Genomic DNA, 19,135 nt, shown 5'->3' with positions numbered 1-19,135 from the left:
GATCTCGGGGATCACATTTACATTTCCCTTGTAAGGGAAGGGAAATATTGGAAATGAGTAATAAATGCCAGATTTCCAACAACACCCACATTCCAAAACCAAAAATGAAAAGATACTGAGGCCCTCGAATGGCCCTTCCTGGATTATTGGTCTCTGAATGTATCAATGTGTAAATTAACTCATTGCTGTGGTACTGGGAACACAGGATCACGAGGGGTTGATCTTAATCCTGATCTTGGCTGATCCGACTTGGGACAGAGTTCGATACTTGGTCTCACTGCCCTTGGAGTATGGAGAGACGCTTCGCATCCAGATCCCTCCGCCGGAGCCCAGTGGATAAGATCATGAGAAATAGAAGCAGGAGTTGTCCAAACAGCCCCTCGATCCTGCTTTGCCATTTGATAAGATCATGGATGATCTGATTGTGGCCTGAACTCCACTTTCCTGTCTATCCATCATAACCTTCGACCCCCTCGTCAATCAGAAATGCACCTATCTCAGCCTTGAATATATTCAACGACCCAAACTCCAGTGCACTCCGAGGGAGAGGATTCCAAATGCTAAAGACCCCTGTGTAAGAACAGGGTCAGCTCGTACAGGACCATTCACCATCTAAACTCCAGATCGGACGCCAGCACCAATAGCCAAGGACACCAAATCACAGATTTTATTAGATTCCGTTCAAATGACTGTACAAGAATCCAGGCACATTGCAAACAAATTAAATTCACTCCCATAACAATTTTCATTGTGTTTTAATCTTTTTTTTCCTAATGCACAGGGGGTTTTGGTGGAGGTTTGATGTTGGCCATAAGAGGTGTTGGGTTTGACCAACAGAAGTCCCAAGTGTTTGTGTGCGACGGTGAATGCAGAGTGATACCATCAGCCTCCGACTCCAGCACTCTGTCCTGTCAGGTGCCACTCAATAACGGTAAGGTTCAATCAGTGATCCGATTGAAGTATTCTTGCCACAAGCAACAAGCTGGTGTCTGGCTGCTGTGTCTCATTTCAGTGGGAGGATTCTTTGATTGTTTAAGACATTCCCAGGGTATGGGTGTCCAGCAGCCGGGACAGCATTTATTGCCCGTCTCTCGTTGCAGCAACAGCCTCACCACTAGGGTGGCCAACTCTGATTGGGTGTGTGTCTGGAGACTTCATCACATGACCTCCAATAACCCCCACCCCCACACTCATGCCATTGGCTGTCAAACTCGCTCATCCTCAGGGGCAGCACGGTGGCGCAGTGGTTAGCATTGCTGCCTACGGCACTGAGGACCCGGATTCGAATCCCGGCCCTGGGTCACTGTCCGTGTGGAGTTTGCACATTCTCCCCCTGTCTGCGTGTGTCTCACCCCCACAACCCAAAGATGTGCAAGGTAGGTGGATTGGCCACGCTAAATTGCCCCTTAATTGGAAAAAATAATTGGGTACTCTAAATTTTTTTTTTTTAACTCGCTCATCCTCACGGTAACCCCCTTCCGACAGACAATTGATTTGCCCTCCCCTCTCTGCCCAATATCTAATATTTAAATAACTAATAAATGAAAGAATTTCCACACAAGATGAAGGCAAACGCACAACATTTTGAATGATTTTTTTTCGGCATATTTTGAAAAATTGGAGTCTCGCTGTTTCTCACCAATTATGGTCCCAAATACGCAACAAACCCGTGCATTGTATTCTGGAGATTGATGGACCACTATTGTTTGAAGGAGATGGAAGTGTTAGCAGCAATCACTGCCATGGCCGGACGTGAACTTATCTTTTTCAAACTTTCCTTGCACAGGTACTGAACCCCAGCTGACATGTAACGTGCAGGTTGTAAATGGTAAAGATTCGAGCCAACTGCCTGACAGCTTCACCTATAGATCGGCTTTGACCCCTGTCATTGCCAACATAAACCCTCAAAGAGGAGGGACTGCAGGAGGCACCAAATTGACGATCACCGGCACTGGTTTCGGGTGAGATCCAAAATCACATTCGGAGAAACTTTTAACACTGTTGAAACATTTCACATTCCATTCGTACTTGTTATAGTAAATAGAATTGTTTGTATTAAATGTTGACAAGCACAGTTTATATAAATCATTTCAATATAGCATAGGCAGTTGAAAATAATGATGCATATACTAAATATCCTTGTTATTTTGAACCTATTTGCACCAGTTGGCTACTCTCCCCTCAGAAACCAGTGACTCCTCACTGAGATACATCCCCAGCTTACAGCCCAGTACCAGTGCGTGTGCCGTCAGTCAGACTGTCCAGACAGGTGGCATCACAGCTCCTTACTCGAAATCCCAGTTTGGAGTGTCGCCAGGCTACCAGGTCAGAGCTATACTGCCAGCTGTGCGTCACTCTCCAAACAACAGAACAAGAGCCTTGAGTCTGTCAGTTCAAGGTTTGATATTGGTGAGGTTGCAATGGTAGATTTCAGATCGAGTTTAGAAAGGTTGTCCCGATACGACACGAACAATTGGAGACATGGAGCGCGATTCAGCGAGCCCTTTGCAGATCCGGGCGCAACGGCTGAAATGCCGTGAACCTCACGCGGGCCAATCACATGTCACCGACTCGGTCCACCCAGCGCGATCTGGATTGCGCCCTCGCTGGCGAGATCCAGATCTGTTTACTTACAATTGTCGGATTCACCCGGCGCCCGGGAGATCGCGCCGGGGTGCCGTTTAATACAGTTGTAATGGCCACTGGGGGGAGAGGGGTTACCAAGACCACTGGAGACCCCTTGGTGGTCGACGCCAGGGCAGGGTGGCACCTTGGCACATCCCCGGCCCCTGGGCACATTGGCACTGCCAGGGATTGAGCCCGGGGGGGAGCCTTGCCAGGTAGAGGGGTTGAGCGGGGGTTCCCGGGGGTCTCCCCAAAGTTGGGGTGTGATGGGTGGGTCAAATGAGCGAGGGGGGCCTGAAAGGGGGGAGGGGGGGGGAGATCAGCTGCCGGACAAAATGGCGCCTCGATCAACGAGGAGCTATTCCTGCTGGTGAGAGTTCCGCTGGATAGCGGAATGTTACCCAGTGCTGCACCCACCCAGATGCACCCGCTAAACACACAGACTTTAACTTGATTCCGCTGAATTGAACCCATGATGTATGGCGAGGGCAGTGTGGGGAGGGGGGTGGGGAGGGGAGGGATGGCGAGGGGGTTGTGACGAGGGGAGGGGTGGTGAGGGGAGGGGTGGCGAGGGGAGGGGTGGTGAGGGGAGGGGTGGCGAGGGGAGTGGCAAGGGGAGGGGAGTGTGGCAAGGGGTTGTAGTGAGGGGGATGAGGTGAGGGGGGTGGAGTGAGGGGAGTGTGGCGAGGGGAGGGGTGGCGAGCGGAGGGTGAGGCGGGGGGGGTGTGGTGAGGGGGTGAGGTGAGGCGAGGGGAGTGTGGCGAGGGGAGTGTGGTGAGGGGAGGGGTGGCGAGGGGAGGGTGAGGCGGGGGTGTGGTGAGGGGGGTGAGGTGAGGGAGGGTGAGGTGAGGGAGGGTGAGGCGAGGGGAGTGCGGCGAGGGGAAGGTGAGGCGAGGGGGTGTTGAGGTGAGGAGGGTGAGGTGAGGCGAGGGGGGGGTGTGGTGAGGGGGATGAGGTGAGGCGAGGGGGGGTGAGGCGAGGGGGTGTTGAGGTGAGGAGGATGAGGTGAGGCGAGGGGGGGTGTGGTGAGGGGGAGTGGTTTGGAAGGAACTGGGGGCTTTAGGCCTTTGGGCCCACAGCTCTCGACCTCCTGGTCTGGGTCTGTTGTAAACTCGTTGACAGAAATTGATGGTTGTGATTGGTCACACAGGGTGAGTAATATTCAATTCTCTAACAATGTCCTGTTTTCTCTTTCAGTTCAGACATGAGTGAGAATATCGTGACTATTGCTGAAACCCCCTGTGAAATCCAGTCTGTGAATCACACCACCATTGTCTGTGTTACCAACGCACATTTACCCTCCCAACAAGCTAAAGTCCTGGTGAACGTTCGGGGGAAGGGTATTGCCAAAGTGGTAAGAGAACCCACCTTCCTGAGGCCTGGAATCTTGGAGTGGGTAGTGGTCGGGCTCTGGGGGTCATGGCGGTACAAGGTGCTGGGGATTGGAGTCCGGTGCATCGATTCGATTGATATAGCAATGTAATATCTGCTGTAAAAAAACGGCTCCATTCTGGCCAAATTGCCTCTAAACTGCTGGACACAAACTGGAAATGACTTGCTGAAGCCGAGGAGCTACGCAGCTACGCAGAGATTCCCCTATTTCCACAATTCCACTTGGATTTGGGAAAAACTGTTGAGGAATTTCGGCCACTCAGCTCCCTGGAGGAAAGGTCAAAGTGGTTTAAGCTCACAGACTTTGAATGTCCACACCCTTGGTGACAGAGCGGAGTGATTTTGTAAAAGCTCTGTGCTGATTTTGGGGAAAGGCAAAGGCCAGGAATGCCTCTCATATACCGGAATGTTCTTTGTTTGGTTCCAGGACTATGCAGATTTCAACTATGTTGATGTGTGGTCGTCGCCTTACACGTGGGGGGGTCAGTCACCTCCTGATAAAGGTTCACTTGTCGTCATCACCAGAGGACAGAGTATCTTACTGGACCAAAGTACCGCCATTCTGAAGATGCTCGTCATTCAAGGTAAATACTCGAAAGGCCTCATTCACCCGAGGAATCAGAGTTTCTCTGCGCAACCCAATGTGTATTTTATGGTGAGAAATTCTGGGCTCCACACAGGCTGGCCCGTTGAGCATGTGCCTTTGCATTCTGGGTAATAGAATGGGGCCAGCACATTGCATTCTGGGTAGTAGAATGGGGCCAGCACAGAATGAGGCCATTCAGCCCATTTGTTTCGGTTGGATTAAAGTTCCCACTTCCCTCTGGGTCTGAAAGTCTTGCACGGAAGGAGTGTAGGGTCTGGAGAGTCCCACATTCTCCCCACTCCCTGTGGGAGCGAGTCCCACATTCTCCCCACTCCCTGTGGGAGCGAGTCCCACATTCTCCCCACTCCCTGTGGGAGCGAGTCCCACATTCTCCCCACTCCCCGTGGGAGCGAGTCCCACATTCTCCCCACTCCCCGTGGGAGCGAGTTCCACATTCTCCCCACTCCCCGTGGGAGCGAGTCCCACATTCTCCCCACTCCCACTGGGAGCGAGTCCCACATTCTCCCCTCTCCCTGTGGGAGAGAGTCCCACATTCTCCCCACTCCCTGTGGGAGAGAGTCCCACATTCTCCCCACTCCCGTTAGGAGTGAGTCCCACATTCTCCCCACTCCCTGTGGGAACGAGTCCCACATTCTCCCCACTCCCCGTGGGAGCGAGTTCCACATTCTCCCCACTCCCCGTGGGAGCGAGTCCCACATTCTCCCCACTCCCACTGGGAGCGAGTCCCACATTCTCCCCACTCCCTGTGGGAGCGAGTTCCGCATTCTCCCCTCTCCCTGTGGGAGAGAGTCCCACATTCTCCCCACTCTCTGTGGGAGAGAGTCCCACATTCTCCCCACTCCCGTTAGGAGTGAGTCCCACATTCTCCCCACTCCCTGTGGGAGCGAGTCCCACATTCTCCCCACTCCCCGCGGGAGCGAGTCCCACATTCTCCCCACTCCCTGTGGGAGCGAGTCCCACATTCTCCCCACTCCCTGTGGGAGAGAGTCCCACATTCTCCCCACTCCCGTTAGGAGTGAGTCCCACATTCTCCCCACTCCCTGTGTGAACGAGTCCCACATTCTCCCCACTCCCTGTGGGAGCGAGTCCCACATTCTCCCCACTCCCTGTGGGAGCGAGTCCCACATTCTCCCCACTCCCTGTGGGAGAGAGTCCCACATTCTCCCCACTCCCAGCGAGTTCCACATTCTCCCCACTCCCAGCGAGTCCCACATTCTCCCCACTCCCTGTGGGAGAGAGTCCCACATTCTCCCCACTCCCTGTGGGAGCGAGTCCCACATTCTCCCCACTCCCTGTGGGAGAGAGTCCCACATTCTCCCCACTCCCGTTAGGAGTGAGTCCCACATTCTCCCCACTCCCTGTGGGAGCGAGTCCCACATTCTCCCCACTCCCTGTGGGAGAGAGTCCCACATTCTCCCCACTCCCTGTGGGAGCGAGTCCCACATTCTCCCCACTCCCTGTGGGAGCGAGTCCCACATTCTCCCCACTCCCTGTGGGAGCGAGACCCACATTCTCCCACTCTCTGTAGGAGCGAGTTCCACATCCTCCCCACTCCCTGTGGGAGCGAGTCCCACATTCTCCCCACTCCCTGTGGGAGTGAGACCCACATTCTCCCCACTCCCTGTGGGAGAGAGCCCCACATTCTCACCACTCCCGTTAGGAGTGAGTCCCACATTCTCCCCACTCCCTGTGGGAGCGAGTCCCACATTCTCCCCCACTCCCTGTGGGAGAGAGTCCCACATTCTCCCCACTCCCTGTGGGAGCGAGTCCCACATTCTCCCCACTCCCTGTGGGAGAGAGTCCCACATTCTCCCCACTCCCAGCGAGTTCCACATTCTCCCCACTCCCAGCGAGTTCCACATTCTCCCCACTCCCTGCCAGCTCTCTGAAGGAATTGTTCACCTCCTGGGCGAAATTCTCCGGTATCGGCGCGATGTCCGCCGACCGACGCCAAAAACGGCGCTAATCAGTCCGGCCGCGCGCCGCCCCAAAGGTGCGGAAGTCTCCGCATCTTGGGGGGCCGAGCCCTAACCTTGAGGGGCTAGGCCCGCGCCGGATTGATTTCCGCCCCGCCAGCTGGCGTAAAAGGCCTTTGGTGCCCCGCCAGCTGGCGCGGAAATGACATTGCCGGGTGGCGCATGCGCGGGAGCGTTAGCGGGCGCTCACGGCATCCCCGCGCATGCGCAGTGGAGGGAGTCTCTTCCGCCTCCGCCATGGTGGAGACCGTGGCAAAGGCGGAAGGAAAAGAGTGCCCCCACGGCACAGGCCCGCCCGCGGATCGGTGGGCCCCGATCACGGGCCAGGCCACCGTGGGGGCACCCCCCGGGGCCAGATCGCCCCACGCCCCCCCAGGACCCCGGAGCCCGCCCGCGCCGCCTTGTCCCGCCGGTAAGAGAGGTGGTTTAATCCACGCCGGCGGGACAGGCATTCTAGCAGCAGGACTTCGGCCCATTCGGGCCGGAGAATCGCAGAGGTGTGCCCGCCAACCGGCGCGGCCCGATTCCCACCCCCGCCGAATCTCCGGTGCCGGAGAATTCGGCAACCGGCGGGGGCGGGATTCACGCCAGCCCCTGGCGATTCTCCGACCCGGCGGGGGGTCGGAGAATCTCGCCCCCTGTCTCTCCCCCATATTCTCCTCTTGGCCCTGCAATATTTTTCTTCTTCAGATGATGATGACCCGGTTCTCTTTTCTGAATCTGCCTCCACCACGCTCTCGGGCCACACGTTCCAGATCCTAACCACACTCTGTCACCACCGCTTCCTCCGCATGTCACCTTAATTCCGTGTCCCCCATTCTTGATCAACTTTGGAAATATTTTGGAAAAGACTTTAGTTTCGTTCATTTGAGCATAGCTCAATAAAAGCGAAATACTGCGGATGCTGTAAATCTGAAATAAAAACAGGAAATGCTGGATCACCCGGCAGGTCAGTGGTGGGAGAAACAGAGTTAACGTTTCGAGTCGGTGTGAGGTAGAAATGTGATGGGTTTTATGCGGTCAAGAGTTTAAGAGCCGTGAGGTTATGCTGCAACTATACATGACCCTGGTGAGACCACATTTGGAGTATTGTGTGCAGTTCTGGTCACCTCACTATAGGAAGGATTTGGAAGCATTGGAAAGGGTACAAAGGAGATTTACCAGGATGCTGCCTGGTTTGCAGGATAGGTTTTATGAGGAAAGGTTGTGGGAGCTGGGGCTTTTCTCTTTGGAGCGGAGGAGGATGAGAGGTGACTTAATCGAGGTTTATAAGATGATGAGGGGGATAGATAGAGTGGACGTTCAGAGACTATTTCCTCGGGTGGATGTAGCTGTTACAAGGGGGCATAACTATAAGGTTCAGGGTGGGAGATATAGGAGGGATGTCCGAGGTAGGTTCTTTACTCAGAGAGTGGTTAGGGTGTGGAATGGACTGCCTGCTATGATAGTGGAGTTGGACACTTTCGGAACTTTCAAGCGGTTATTGGATAGGCACATGGAGCACACCAGAATGACAGGGAGTGGGATAGCTTGATCTTGGTTTCCGACAAAGCTCGGCACAACATCGAGGGCCGAAGGGCCTGTTCTGTGCTGTACTGTTCTATGTTCTATAATAGGGGGGAAGGGGATGGGAAGAGCAAGGGGAGGGTCTGGGATAGGGTACAGGGTGGGAGAGATTAAATAACAAGGATATAAACATTGTCCCAGACCATTCCTTTTGCTCATCCCCACCATCACCATTCAAGATATAAAACCCATCACATGTCCACCTTCCTTCAGCTCTGTAAATGAGCGATATCGGACTCAAAGTGTTGCCTCTGTTTCCTCCTGCACGGATGCTGCTGGACCGGCTGAGATTTTCCAGAACTTTCTGTAATCACAGTCAGACTCCCGCAGTGACTGGGTCAGAGAGTTCTGTCACGTTTCACTGGTGTTGTGTCCTATTCATAACATCAATCTCTTGCCCACAGGTGGAACGCTTGTATTTGATGAAGTTGACATCGAGCTACAGACAGAAAACATTCTCATCACAGACGGAGGAAAGCTCCAGGTAACAGCACCTGGAGCGAAGGGGCATTGTCCAAAGTCTAGGACCATGTTTCGACCGGTTCCGGCTGCAGGTTGTGTGAATCTGTCTGGATCCACAGTGACTCTGGATAAACCAATTGTATCTCATATCAACAGAATGTGGACATGAACTTGGAAAAGGAAGTCATACAATGTGAGGAAGGATCGGGAAGACAGATTGGGCAGGATGTTCCAGTCCTTCCCATCACTATTCCCATGGCGGGCAGGATGAGGAGGCCAATTGGGAAGGATTTCCATGACTATTCCCACGGTGGACGGGCGGGATGAGGAGACCGATCGTGTCCTCATTCTAAGCTGTTGACCTTCCAGTTCCTCGTTGAGATCGGGAGGTTGTGCAGCCTGAGCAAAGTGGCAGCTTTGTCTCTGAGACATTGGTTTGCGCTGTGCTGGTCAACTCTGTTAACCGTCGCCACGTGTGGCTGAGGGCCCAGCTTCGGGACGACATTCTTTTTAAACCATGAGCGGGATTGTCTCAGCCCGGGGCCGGGCCGGAGAACCCCCGGAGCGAGCCACGCTGCCCCGATACAGGCGATTCTCCCCGGAGCGAGCCACGCTGCCCCGATACAGGCGATTCTCCCCGGAGCGAGCCACGCTGCCCCGATACAGGCGATTCTCCCCGGAGCGAGCCACGCTGCCCCGACACAGGCGATTCTCCCCGGAGCGAGCCACGCTGCCCCGACACAGGCGATTCTCCCCGGAGCGAGCCACGCTGCCCCGACACAGGCGATTCTCCCCGGAGCGAGCCACGCTGCCCCGACACAGGCGATTCTCCCCGGAGCGAGCCACGCTGCCCCGATACAGGCGATTCTCCCCGGAGCGAGCCACGCTGCCCCGATACAGGCGATTCTCCCCGGAGCGAGCCACGCTGCCCCGACACAGGCGATTCTCCCCGGAGCGAGCCACGCAGCCCCGACACAGGCGATTCTCCCCGGAGCGAGCCACGCTGCCCCGATACAGGCGATTCTCCCCGGAGCGAGCCACGCTGCCCCGATACAGGCGATTCTCCCCGGAGCGAGCCACGCTGCCCCGACACAGGCGATTCTCCCCGGAGCGAGCCACGCTGCCCCGACACAGGCGATTCTCCCCGGAGCGAGCCACGCTGCCCCGATACAGGCGATTCTCCCCGGAGCGAGCCACGCTGCCCCGATACAGGCGATTCTCCCCGGAGCGAGCCACGCTGCCCCGATACAGGCGATTCTCCCCGGAGCGAGCCACGCAGCCCCGACACAGGCGATTCTCCCCGGAGCGAGCCACGCTGCCCCGATACAGGCACGCGATTCTCCCCGGAGCGAGCCACGCTGCCCCGATACAGGCGATTCTCCCCGGAGCGAGCCACGCTGCCCCGATACAGGCGATTCTCCCCGGAGCGAGCCACGCTGCCCCGATACAGGCGATTCTCCCCGGAGCGAGCCACGCTGCCCCGATACAGGCGATTCTCCCCGGAGCGAGCCACGCTGCCCCGACACAGGCGATTCTCCCCGGAGCGAGCCACGCAGCCCCGATACAGGCGATTCTCCCCGGAGCGAGCCACGCTGCCCCGATACAGGCGATTCTCCCCGGAGCGAGCCACGCTGCCCCGATACAGGCGATTCTCCCCGGAGCGAGCCACGCTGCCCCGACACAGGCGATTCTCCCCGGAGCGAGCCACGCAGCCCCGATACAGGCGATTCTCCCCGGAGCGAGCCACGCTGCCCCGATACAGGCGATTCTCCCCGGAGCGAGCCACGCTGCCCCGACACAGGCGATTCTCCCCGGAGCGAGCCACGCTGCCCCGATACAGGCGATTCTCCCCGGAGCGAGCCACGCTGCCCCGACACAGGCGATTCTCCCCGGAGCGAGCCACGCTGCCCCGATACAGGCGATTCTCCCCGGAGCGAGCCACGCTGCCCCGATACAGGCGATTCTCCCCGGAGCGAGCCACGCTGCCCCGACACAGGCGATTCTCCCCGGAGCGAGCCACGCTGCCCCGATACAGGCGATTCTCCCCGGAGCGAGCCACGCTGCCCCGATACAGGCGATTCTCCCCGGAGCGAGCCACGCTGCCCCGATACAGGCGATTCTCCCCGGAGCGAGCCACGCAGCCCCGACACAGGCGATTCTCCCCGGAGCGAGCCACGCAGCCCCGATACAGGCGATTCTCCCCGGAGCGAGCCACGCTGCCCCGATACAGGCGATTCTCCCCGGAGCGAGCCACGCTGCCCCGACACAGGCGATTCTCCCCGGAGCGAGCCACGCAGCCCCGACACAGGCGATTCTCCCCGGAGCGAGCCACGCTGCCCCGATACAGGCGATTCTCCCCGGAGCGAGCCACGCTGCCCCGATACAGGCGATTCTCCCCGGAGCGAGCCACGCTGCCCCGACACAGGCGATTCTCCCCGGAGCGAGCCACGCTGCCCCGATACAGGCGATTCTCCCCGGAGCGAGCCACGCTGCCCCGACACAGGCGATTCTCCCCGGAGCGAGCCACGCTGCCCCGATACAGGCGATTCTCCCCGGAGCGAGCCACGCTGCCCCGATACAGGCGATTCTCCCCGGAGCGAGCCACGCTGCCCCGATACAGGCGATTCTCCCCGGAGCGAGCCACGCTGCCCCGACACAGGCGATTCTCCCCGGAGCGAGCCACGCTGCCCCGATACAGGCGATTCTCCCCGGAGCGAGCCACGCTGCCCCGATACAGGCGATTCTCCCCGGAGCGAGCCACGCTGCCCCGATACAGGCACGCGATTCTCCCCAGAGCGAGCCACGCTGCCCCGATACAGGCGATTCTCCCCGGAGCGAGCCACGCAGCCCCGATACAGGCGATTCTCCCCGGAGCGAGCCACGCAGCCCCGATACAGGCGATTCTCCCCGGAGCGAGCCACGCTGCCCCGATACAGGCGATTCTCCCCGGAGCGAGCCACGCTGCACCGACACAGGCGATTCTCCCCGGAGCGAGCCACGCTGCCCCGACACAGGCGATTCTCCCCGGAGCGAGCCACGCTGCCCCGATACAGGCGATTCTCCCCGGAGCGAGCCACGCAGCCCCGATACAGGCGATTCTCCCCGGAGCGAGCCACGCTGCCCCGATACAGGCGATTCTCCCCGGAGCGAGCCACGCTGCCCCGATACAGGCGATTCTCCCCGGAGCGAGCCACGCTGCCCCGATACAGGCGATTCTCCCCGGAGCGAGCCACGCTGCCCCGACACAGGCGATTCTCCCCGGAGCGAGCCACGCTGCCCCGATACAGGCGATTCTCCCCGGAGCGAGCCACGCTGCCCCGACACAGGCGATTCTCCCCGGAGCGAGCCACGCTGCCCCGATACAGGCGATTCTCCCCGGAGCGAGCCACGCTGCCCCGATACAGGCGATTCTCCCCGGAGCGAGCCACGCTGCCCCGATACAGGCGATTCTCCCCGGAGCGAGCCACGCTGCCCCGATACAGGCGATTCTCCCCGGAGCGAGCCACGCTGCCCCGATACAGGCACGCGATTCTCCCCAGAGCGAGCCACGCTGCCCCGATACAGGCGATTCTCCCCGGAGCGAGCCACGCAGCCCCGATACAGGCGATTCTCCCCGGAGCGAGCCACGCAGCCCCGATACAGGCGATTCTCCCCGGAGCGAGCCACGCTGCCCCGATACAGGCGATTCTCCCCGGAGCGAGCCACGCTGCCCCGACACAGGCGATTCTCCCCGGAGCGAGCCACGCTGCCCCGACACAGGCGATTCTCCCCGGAGCGAGCCACGCTGCCCCGATACAGGCGATTCTCCCCGGAGCGAGCCACGCAGCCCCGATACAGGCGATTCTCCCCGGAGCGAGCCACGCTGCCCCGATACAGGCGATTCTCACCGGAGCGAGCCACGCTGCCCCGATACAGGCGATTCTCCCCGGAGCGAGCCACGCAGCCCCGACACAGGCACGCGATTCTCCCCGGAGCGAGCCACGCTGCCCCGACACAGGCGATTCTCCCCGGAGCGAGCCACGCTGCCCCGACACAGGCGATTCTCCCCGGAGCGAGCCACGCTGCCCCGATACAGGCGATTCTCCCCGGAGCGAGCCACGCTGCCCCGACACAGGCGATTCTCCCCGGAGCGAGCCACGCTGCCCCGATACAGGCGATTCTCCCCGGAGCGAGCCACGCAGCCCCGACACAGGCGATTCTCCCCGGAGCGAGCCACGCTGCCCCGACACAGGCGATTCTCCCCGGAGCGAGCCACGCTGCCCCGACACAGGCGATTCTCCCCGGAGCGAGCCACGCAGCCCCGATACAGGCGATTCTCCCCGGAGCGAGCCACGCTGCCCCGATACAGGCACGCGATTCTCCCCGGAGCGAGCCACGCTGCCCCGATACAGGCGATTCTCCCCGGAGCGAGCCACGCTGCCCCGACACAGGCGATTCTCCCCGGAGCGAGCCACGCTGCCCCGATACAGGCGATTCTCCCCGGAGCGAGCCACGCAGCCCCGACACAGGCGATTCTCCCCGGAGCGAGCCACGCTGCCCCGATACAGGCGATTCTCCCCGGAGCGAGCCACGCTGCCCCGATACAGGCGATTCTCCCCGGAGCGAGCCACGCTGCCCCGATACAGGCGATTCTCCCCGGAGCGAGCCACGCTGCCCCGACACAGGCGATTCTCCCCGGAGCGAGCCACGCTGCCCCGACACAGGCGATTCTCCCCGGAGCGAGCCACGCTGCCCCGATACAGGCACGCGATTCTCCCCGGAGCGAGCCACGCTGCCCCGATACAGGCGATTCTCCCCGGAGCGAGCCACGCTGCCCCGACACAGGCGATTCTCCCCGGAGCGAGCCACGCTGCCCCGATACAGGCGATTCTCCCCGGAGCGAGCCACGCTGCCCCGATACAGGCGATTCTCCCCGGAGCGAGCCACGCAGCCCCGACACAGGCGATTCTCCCCGGAGCGAGCCACGCTGCCCCGATACAGGCGATTCTCCCCGGAGCGAGCCACGCTGCCCCGATACAGGCGATTCTCCCCGGAGCGAGCCACGCTGCCCCGATACAGGCGATTCTCCCCGGAGCGAGCCACGCTGCCCCGATACAGGCGATTCTCCCCGGAGCGAGCCACGCTGCCCCGATACAGGCGATTCTCCCCGGAGCGAGCCACGCAGCCCCGACACAGGCGATTCTCCCCGGAGCGAGCCACGCAGCCCCGACACAGGCGATTCTCCCCGGAGCGAGCCACGCAGCCCCGACACAGGCGATTCTCCCCGGAGCGAGCCACGCTGCCCCGATACAGGCACGCGATTCTCCCCGGAGCGAGCCACGCAGCCCCGACACAGGCGATTCTCCCCGGAGCGAGCCACGCTGCCCCGATACAGGCACGCGATTCTCCCCAGAGCGCAGAATCGGCACATTGGCGCCAGCGTGGTTGGCGTGGCACCAGTTTGGGGCCGCTCTACGCGCCCCCGCCCCCCCCCCCCCCCCCCCCCCCGTCGATTCTCGGCCCGAGTGGCCGTCGTAAAAAAGGCGAGTCCCACCAGCGCCGTCCACACCTGCTCTCAGCCGGCGGGAACACGCGGTAGAAAGGTCGGGGGGCGGCCTGTGCGGTGGGGGGGGGAGGGGAGTCCGACCCCAGGGGGGGGTCTGACCCGGGGGGGGGAGAAGGGTCTCCGATGTGGCCTGGCCCACGATCGGGACCCACCGATCGGCGGGCCGGACCACTGGCTGGCGGCCTCCTTTCTTCCGCGCCGGCCCCTATCGCCCTGCGCCATGTTGCGTCGGGGCCGGCGCGGAGAAGGGAGCCACTGCCCATGCGCGGATCCCGCGCCGCCCAGTTCACGGCAGGATCAGCAGCTGGAGCGGCGTGAACCGCTCCAGGGCCGTGCTGGCCCCCTGTCGGGGCTGTGCTGGCCCCCTGTCGGGGCTGCGCTGGCCCCCTGTCGGGGCTGCGCTGGCCCCCTGTCGGGGCTGCGCTGGCCCCCTGTCGGGGCTGCGCTGGCCCCCTGTCGGGGCTGCGCTGGCCCCCTGTCGGGGCTGCGCTGGCCCCCTGTCGGGGCTGCGCCGGCCCCCTGTCGGGGCCGCGCAGGCCCCCTGTCGCCCTGCGCCATTTTGGAGACGGTACAGCGTTTCCGACGGAGTCAACACTTAGCCTCAGGATCACAGAATCCCGCCCCATGTTTCCGCTACATAAATATGGCCGCTGACCGAGAGAAATCAGGGTCCAAACCCCTGAGCGGTAACTCCCAGCTCCGACCCACAGTTTCAGGCCCCACTGAGCTGGTGATCAGAAACCAGGAGCTCCTGGGGGAATATCGGGGGCTTCCCCAGCCGGGAATTGCCCACCCAGCCCTTCCCACAAATCTCACTCCTAACATGACCCCACCTCCGTTGCTGGGAACGGCTGTTTGGGAAAAGGTGGATCCCATTCTCCGGGTGTATGTCAGGTTGGACAATGCTGAGGGTTACAATGTTGTTTTAAAGGGGGACAATGCTGAGACATACTTCCTGTAAACTACCTTCCTGCTGTTTTCCTCTGGCTAGATTGGAACCGAAGCAGACCCGTTCAGACACAAAGCGATAATCACACTGCATGGTCACCTCCGAACTAAGGAACTGCCCCTGTACGGAGCCAAGACATTGGCTGTTCGAAACGGAACCCTGGACCTTCACGGTAAACCTTTGGTACTGAATGCCAGCTGAAATTAACAAATAATAACAGCAGCTTGCATTTATATAGCAGCCTTAAATTGTTGCAATACTCCTTGTGTGAGTGTTATCAGACCCAGAGGGGAGATGAGAACAGGGCACAGAAACCATGGTCAAAGCTGAACATGTTAAAGAAGAAGTGAGGGTGAGAGGTTCATTCTTAAACATCTTTCGATAAATCTCCAAGTTTCAATATCTGGGGCGAAATTCTCCGGAAACGGCGCGATGTCCGCCGACTGGCACCAAAACGGCGCAAATCAGACGGGCATCGCGCCGCCCCAAAGGTGTGGAATGCGCCGCATCTTTGGGGGCCGAGCCCCAATCTTGAGGGGCTAGGCCGGCGCCGGAGGGATTTCCGCCCTGCCAGCTGGCGGAAACGGCCTTTGTTGCCCCGCCAGCTGGCGCGGAAATGACATCTCCGGGCGGCGCATGCGCGGGAGCGTCAGCGGCAGAGTCTCTTCCGCCTCCGCCATGGTGGAGACCGTTGCGGAGGCGGAAGGGAAAGAGTGCCCCCACGGCACAGGCCCGCCCGCGGATCGGTGGGCCCCGATCGCGGGCCAGGCCACCGTGGGGGCACCCCCTGGGGCCAGATCGCCCCGCGCCCCCCCCAGGACCCCGGAGCCCGCCCGCGCCGCCTTGTCCCGCCGGTAAGGTCGGTGGTTTAATTTACGCCGGCGGGACAGGCATTTTAGCGGCGGGACTTCGGCCCATCCGGGCCGGAGAATCGCGCGGGGGGACCCGCCAACCGGCGCGATTCCCGCCCCCGCCGAATCTCTGGTGCCGGAGACTTCGGCAACCAGCGGGGGCGTGATTCACGCCTGCCCCCGGCGATTCTCTGACCGGCAGGGGGTCGGAGAATCTCGCCCCTGGAGTGATGCAGTCTGAGTGTATTTTAAACGCTGCAAGTCTTTTTTTTTAACCAAGTTAATATTCAGGTGAAAACATCATCGTTTGTGTGTTGCACCTCCAGGGATGCAGTGCTGTTCAGTGCTCTGTTCATCTATCATAATCAACGGCTTAACGGGTCAATAAAATATACAACGCAGTAAACAACTCAGTGTCGCTTGCTGCAAATGAACGCTTATTAAGTGTTTATTTTTTTGTGTGAAGGAAGGGATATGCTGATGGAATGATGTAGGGTTTAAGAGCAGCTTTGGAAATGCTGGGAGAAGTGGCAGAATCTGCAGAGAGAGAATCTTCCGCGTCTGCAGAAGAAGCGTCACATTCCACTCGGAATGTTAACTCCTGTATCCCTCTCCGCAGACGCTGCCAGACTCGCTGTGTTTTTCCAGCATTTCCTGTTTTGTGTTTCAGGGTGGAGATTAATTTGAAACGGGTGGTGTACGGTGCCCTGTACAGTCAATGCCAATCAAAATGTGAGAAAATCAAAACAGCCACTTTCAAGGAGTGATCCAGAGGGAATCATAGAATAGAATCATAGAATTTACAGTGCAGAAGGAGGCCATTCAGCCCATCGAGTCTGCACCGGCCCTTTGAATGAGCACCTTACTTAAGCCCAATCCTCCAACCTATCCCCATAACCCACTAACCCCACTTAACCTTTTGGACATTAAGGGCAATTTAGCGTGGCCAATCCACCTAACGTGCACATCTTTGGACTGTGGGAGGAAACCGGAGCACCCGGAGGAAACCCACGCAGACACGGGGAGAAAGTGCAGACTCTGCACAGACAGTGACCCAGCGGGGAATTGAACATGGGACCCTGGAGCTATGAGGCAACAGTGCTAACTGCTGTGCCGCCCATGTTTCGCTTGAACGGGAGTGCAACGAGGCCGGAGACTCGTGCCCAGAGGCTAGGAACAGTCTAGTTCAGTCCCAGACGAACGGGATAGAATTGGTGGCGGGGAAGCAGTTTGTGGTGGGATGTGAAGGCAATGCCTTCCCAATATTTAGCTGGAGGACATTTCTGCTCAACCAGTATTGGATGTCCTACTAGCAGTCTGACAATTTTGAGATAGGAGATGTCAAGAGAGGTGATGACGAGATAGAGTTAGCTATTGTCAGCACCCATATGGAAAGCAATGCTATACTTTGTTTGAATATTATAAACACAGTGAGCTCAGGTGTTTGTTATTGTCCAGATCAGTCTGACTCTAGCCCCTGGGACAAGACCAGGTCAGACTCCTGGTCAATCTCACACTGCTGTTTGTGGGAGCTTGCAGAGCGCAGGCTGCCACATTCTCAGCGGTTCCTCTTCAAAGGCTCGTCATTGGCTGTCGAGCGCTTTGGGATATCCTGAGATTGTGAACGGTATCATAAAAATAAAACTCTTTCTCTCACTTTCAATTGGAAGTTTGCAACATGCTCAAACATTTAAAGGAATGTTTTAAAAACATTTAAAGGAATGCAGTATGTTTTAGACTTATTTTGACAAGGCATGGTTATTTCCTTCCATTTAGGCGTTCCTGTCCCTGTAACCTGGACTCATTTAGCACAGACTGCTGAAGCAGGCGCCAAGACCCTCATTTTACAGAAATCTGTGACATGGAGACCAGGTGATGAGATCATCATTGCAACAACTGGCGACAGGTACACGTGGGATATTTACGATCGAGTAGAATCACCGGGAGCCAATATCGAGAAACTCTCCGGATTTATCTGATAGCTCAGTTTCTGCATCCACACATGGTCGTTTTAATTGCCCAACCCAGAGAGTTGAACACAGAATCCAGGCTGACATTGCAGGGCTGTGTTTGGGGAGTGCTGCACTGTCAGAGGTACTGGCTCTCACACGAGATGCTAACACAAGGCCCTCTCTACCTTCTCAAGTGAATGCAGAAGATGTAAAATGCCATATTCTGTTCTGTTACCTGGGGCGTCATTCTCCGACCCCCCGCCGGGTCGGAGAATCGGCGGGGGCTGCTGTGAATCCCGCCCCCGCCGGTTGCCGAAGTCTCCGGTACCGGAGATTTGGCGGGGGCGGGAATCGGGCCGCGCCAGTTGGCGGGCCCCCCCGCTCGATTCTCCGGCCCGGATGGGCCGAAGTCCCGCCGATAAAATGCCTGTCCCGCCGGCGTAAATTAAAGCACCTATTTACCGGCAGGACGAGGCGGCTCAGGCGGGCTCCGGGGTCTTGGGGGGTGGGGGCGGGGCGATCTGACACCGGGGGGTGCCCCCACGGTGGCCTGGCCCGCGATCGGGGCCCACCGATCCGCGGGCGGGCCTGTGCCGTGGGGGCACTCTTTCCCTTCCGCCTCCGCCACAGTCTCCACCATGGCGGAGGTGGAAGAGACTCCCTCCACTGCGCATGCGCGATAAACTGTCAGCGGCCGCTGACGCTCCCGCGCATGCGCCGCCCGGAGATGTCATTTCCGCGCCAGCTGGTGGGGCAACAAAGGCCGTTTCCGCCAGCTGGCGGGGCGGAAATTCCTCCGGCGTCGGCCTAGCCCCTCAATGTTGGGGCTCGGCCCCCAAAGATGCGGAGCATTCCGCACCTTTGGGGCGGCGCGATGCCCGTCTGATTGGCGCCGTTTTGGGCGCCAGTCGGCGGACATCGCGCCGTTTCGGGAGAATTTCCTGGTGTTAGATTAGTTAACGTGATGATAGAATCACTGAAGTAGGCTGTTTGGCCCATCGATTCTGCACTGGCCCTTTCCATGGGCGATATAGTTAGTCACAGTTCTCCTCTTTTACCACCAACTCCCTGCAAATTTTCTACATCACTTATTTATCCCATTCCCTTTGGAAAGTTCCTACTGAATCTACTTCCACGCCTCTTTCAGGCAGCACCTTCCCGACCACAACAAATCACTGTGTGAAAAAAGCAATTTCTCTGGTTCTTTTGC

The 19,135-nt window shown here is 59.0% G+C and overlaps 1 protein-coding gene across 1 annotated transcript in view; it reads left to right on the top strand.

Annotated features, from left to right (window-relative positions):
* The window catches only part of pkhd1l1.1 (PKHD1 like 1, tandem duplicate 1), a 291,976-nt gene that overhangs the window by 152,572 nt on the left and 120,269 nt on the right, over positions 1-19,135 (top strand). The window contains 7 exon segments of the mRNA XM_072468659.1: positions 782-931; positions 1,787-1,961; positions 3,823-3,979; positions 4,445-4,601; positions 8,571-8,650; positions 15,165-15,294; positions 17,750-17,879. Of these exon segments, the coding sequence (XP_072324760.1) occupies positions 782-931; positions 1,787-1,961; positions 3,823-3,979; positions 4,445-4,601; positions 8,571-8,650; positions 15,165-15,294; positions 17,750-17,879 (979 nt within the window).

Source organism: Scyliorhinus torazame, chromosome 11, assembly GCF_047496885.1.
Source record: "Scyliorhinus torazame isolate Kashiwa2021f chromosome 11, sScyTor2.1, whole genome shotgun sequence".
NCBI classification, from domain to species: Eukaryota; Metazoa; Chordata; class Chondrichthyes; order Carcharhiniformes; family Scyliorhinidae; genus Scyliorhinus; species Scyliorhinus torazame.
This window is presented reverse-complemented; position numbering and strand designations above follow the sequence as displayed.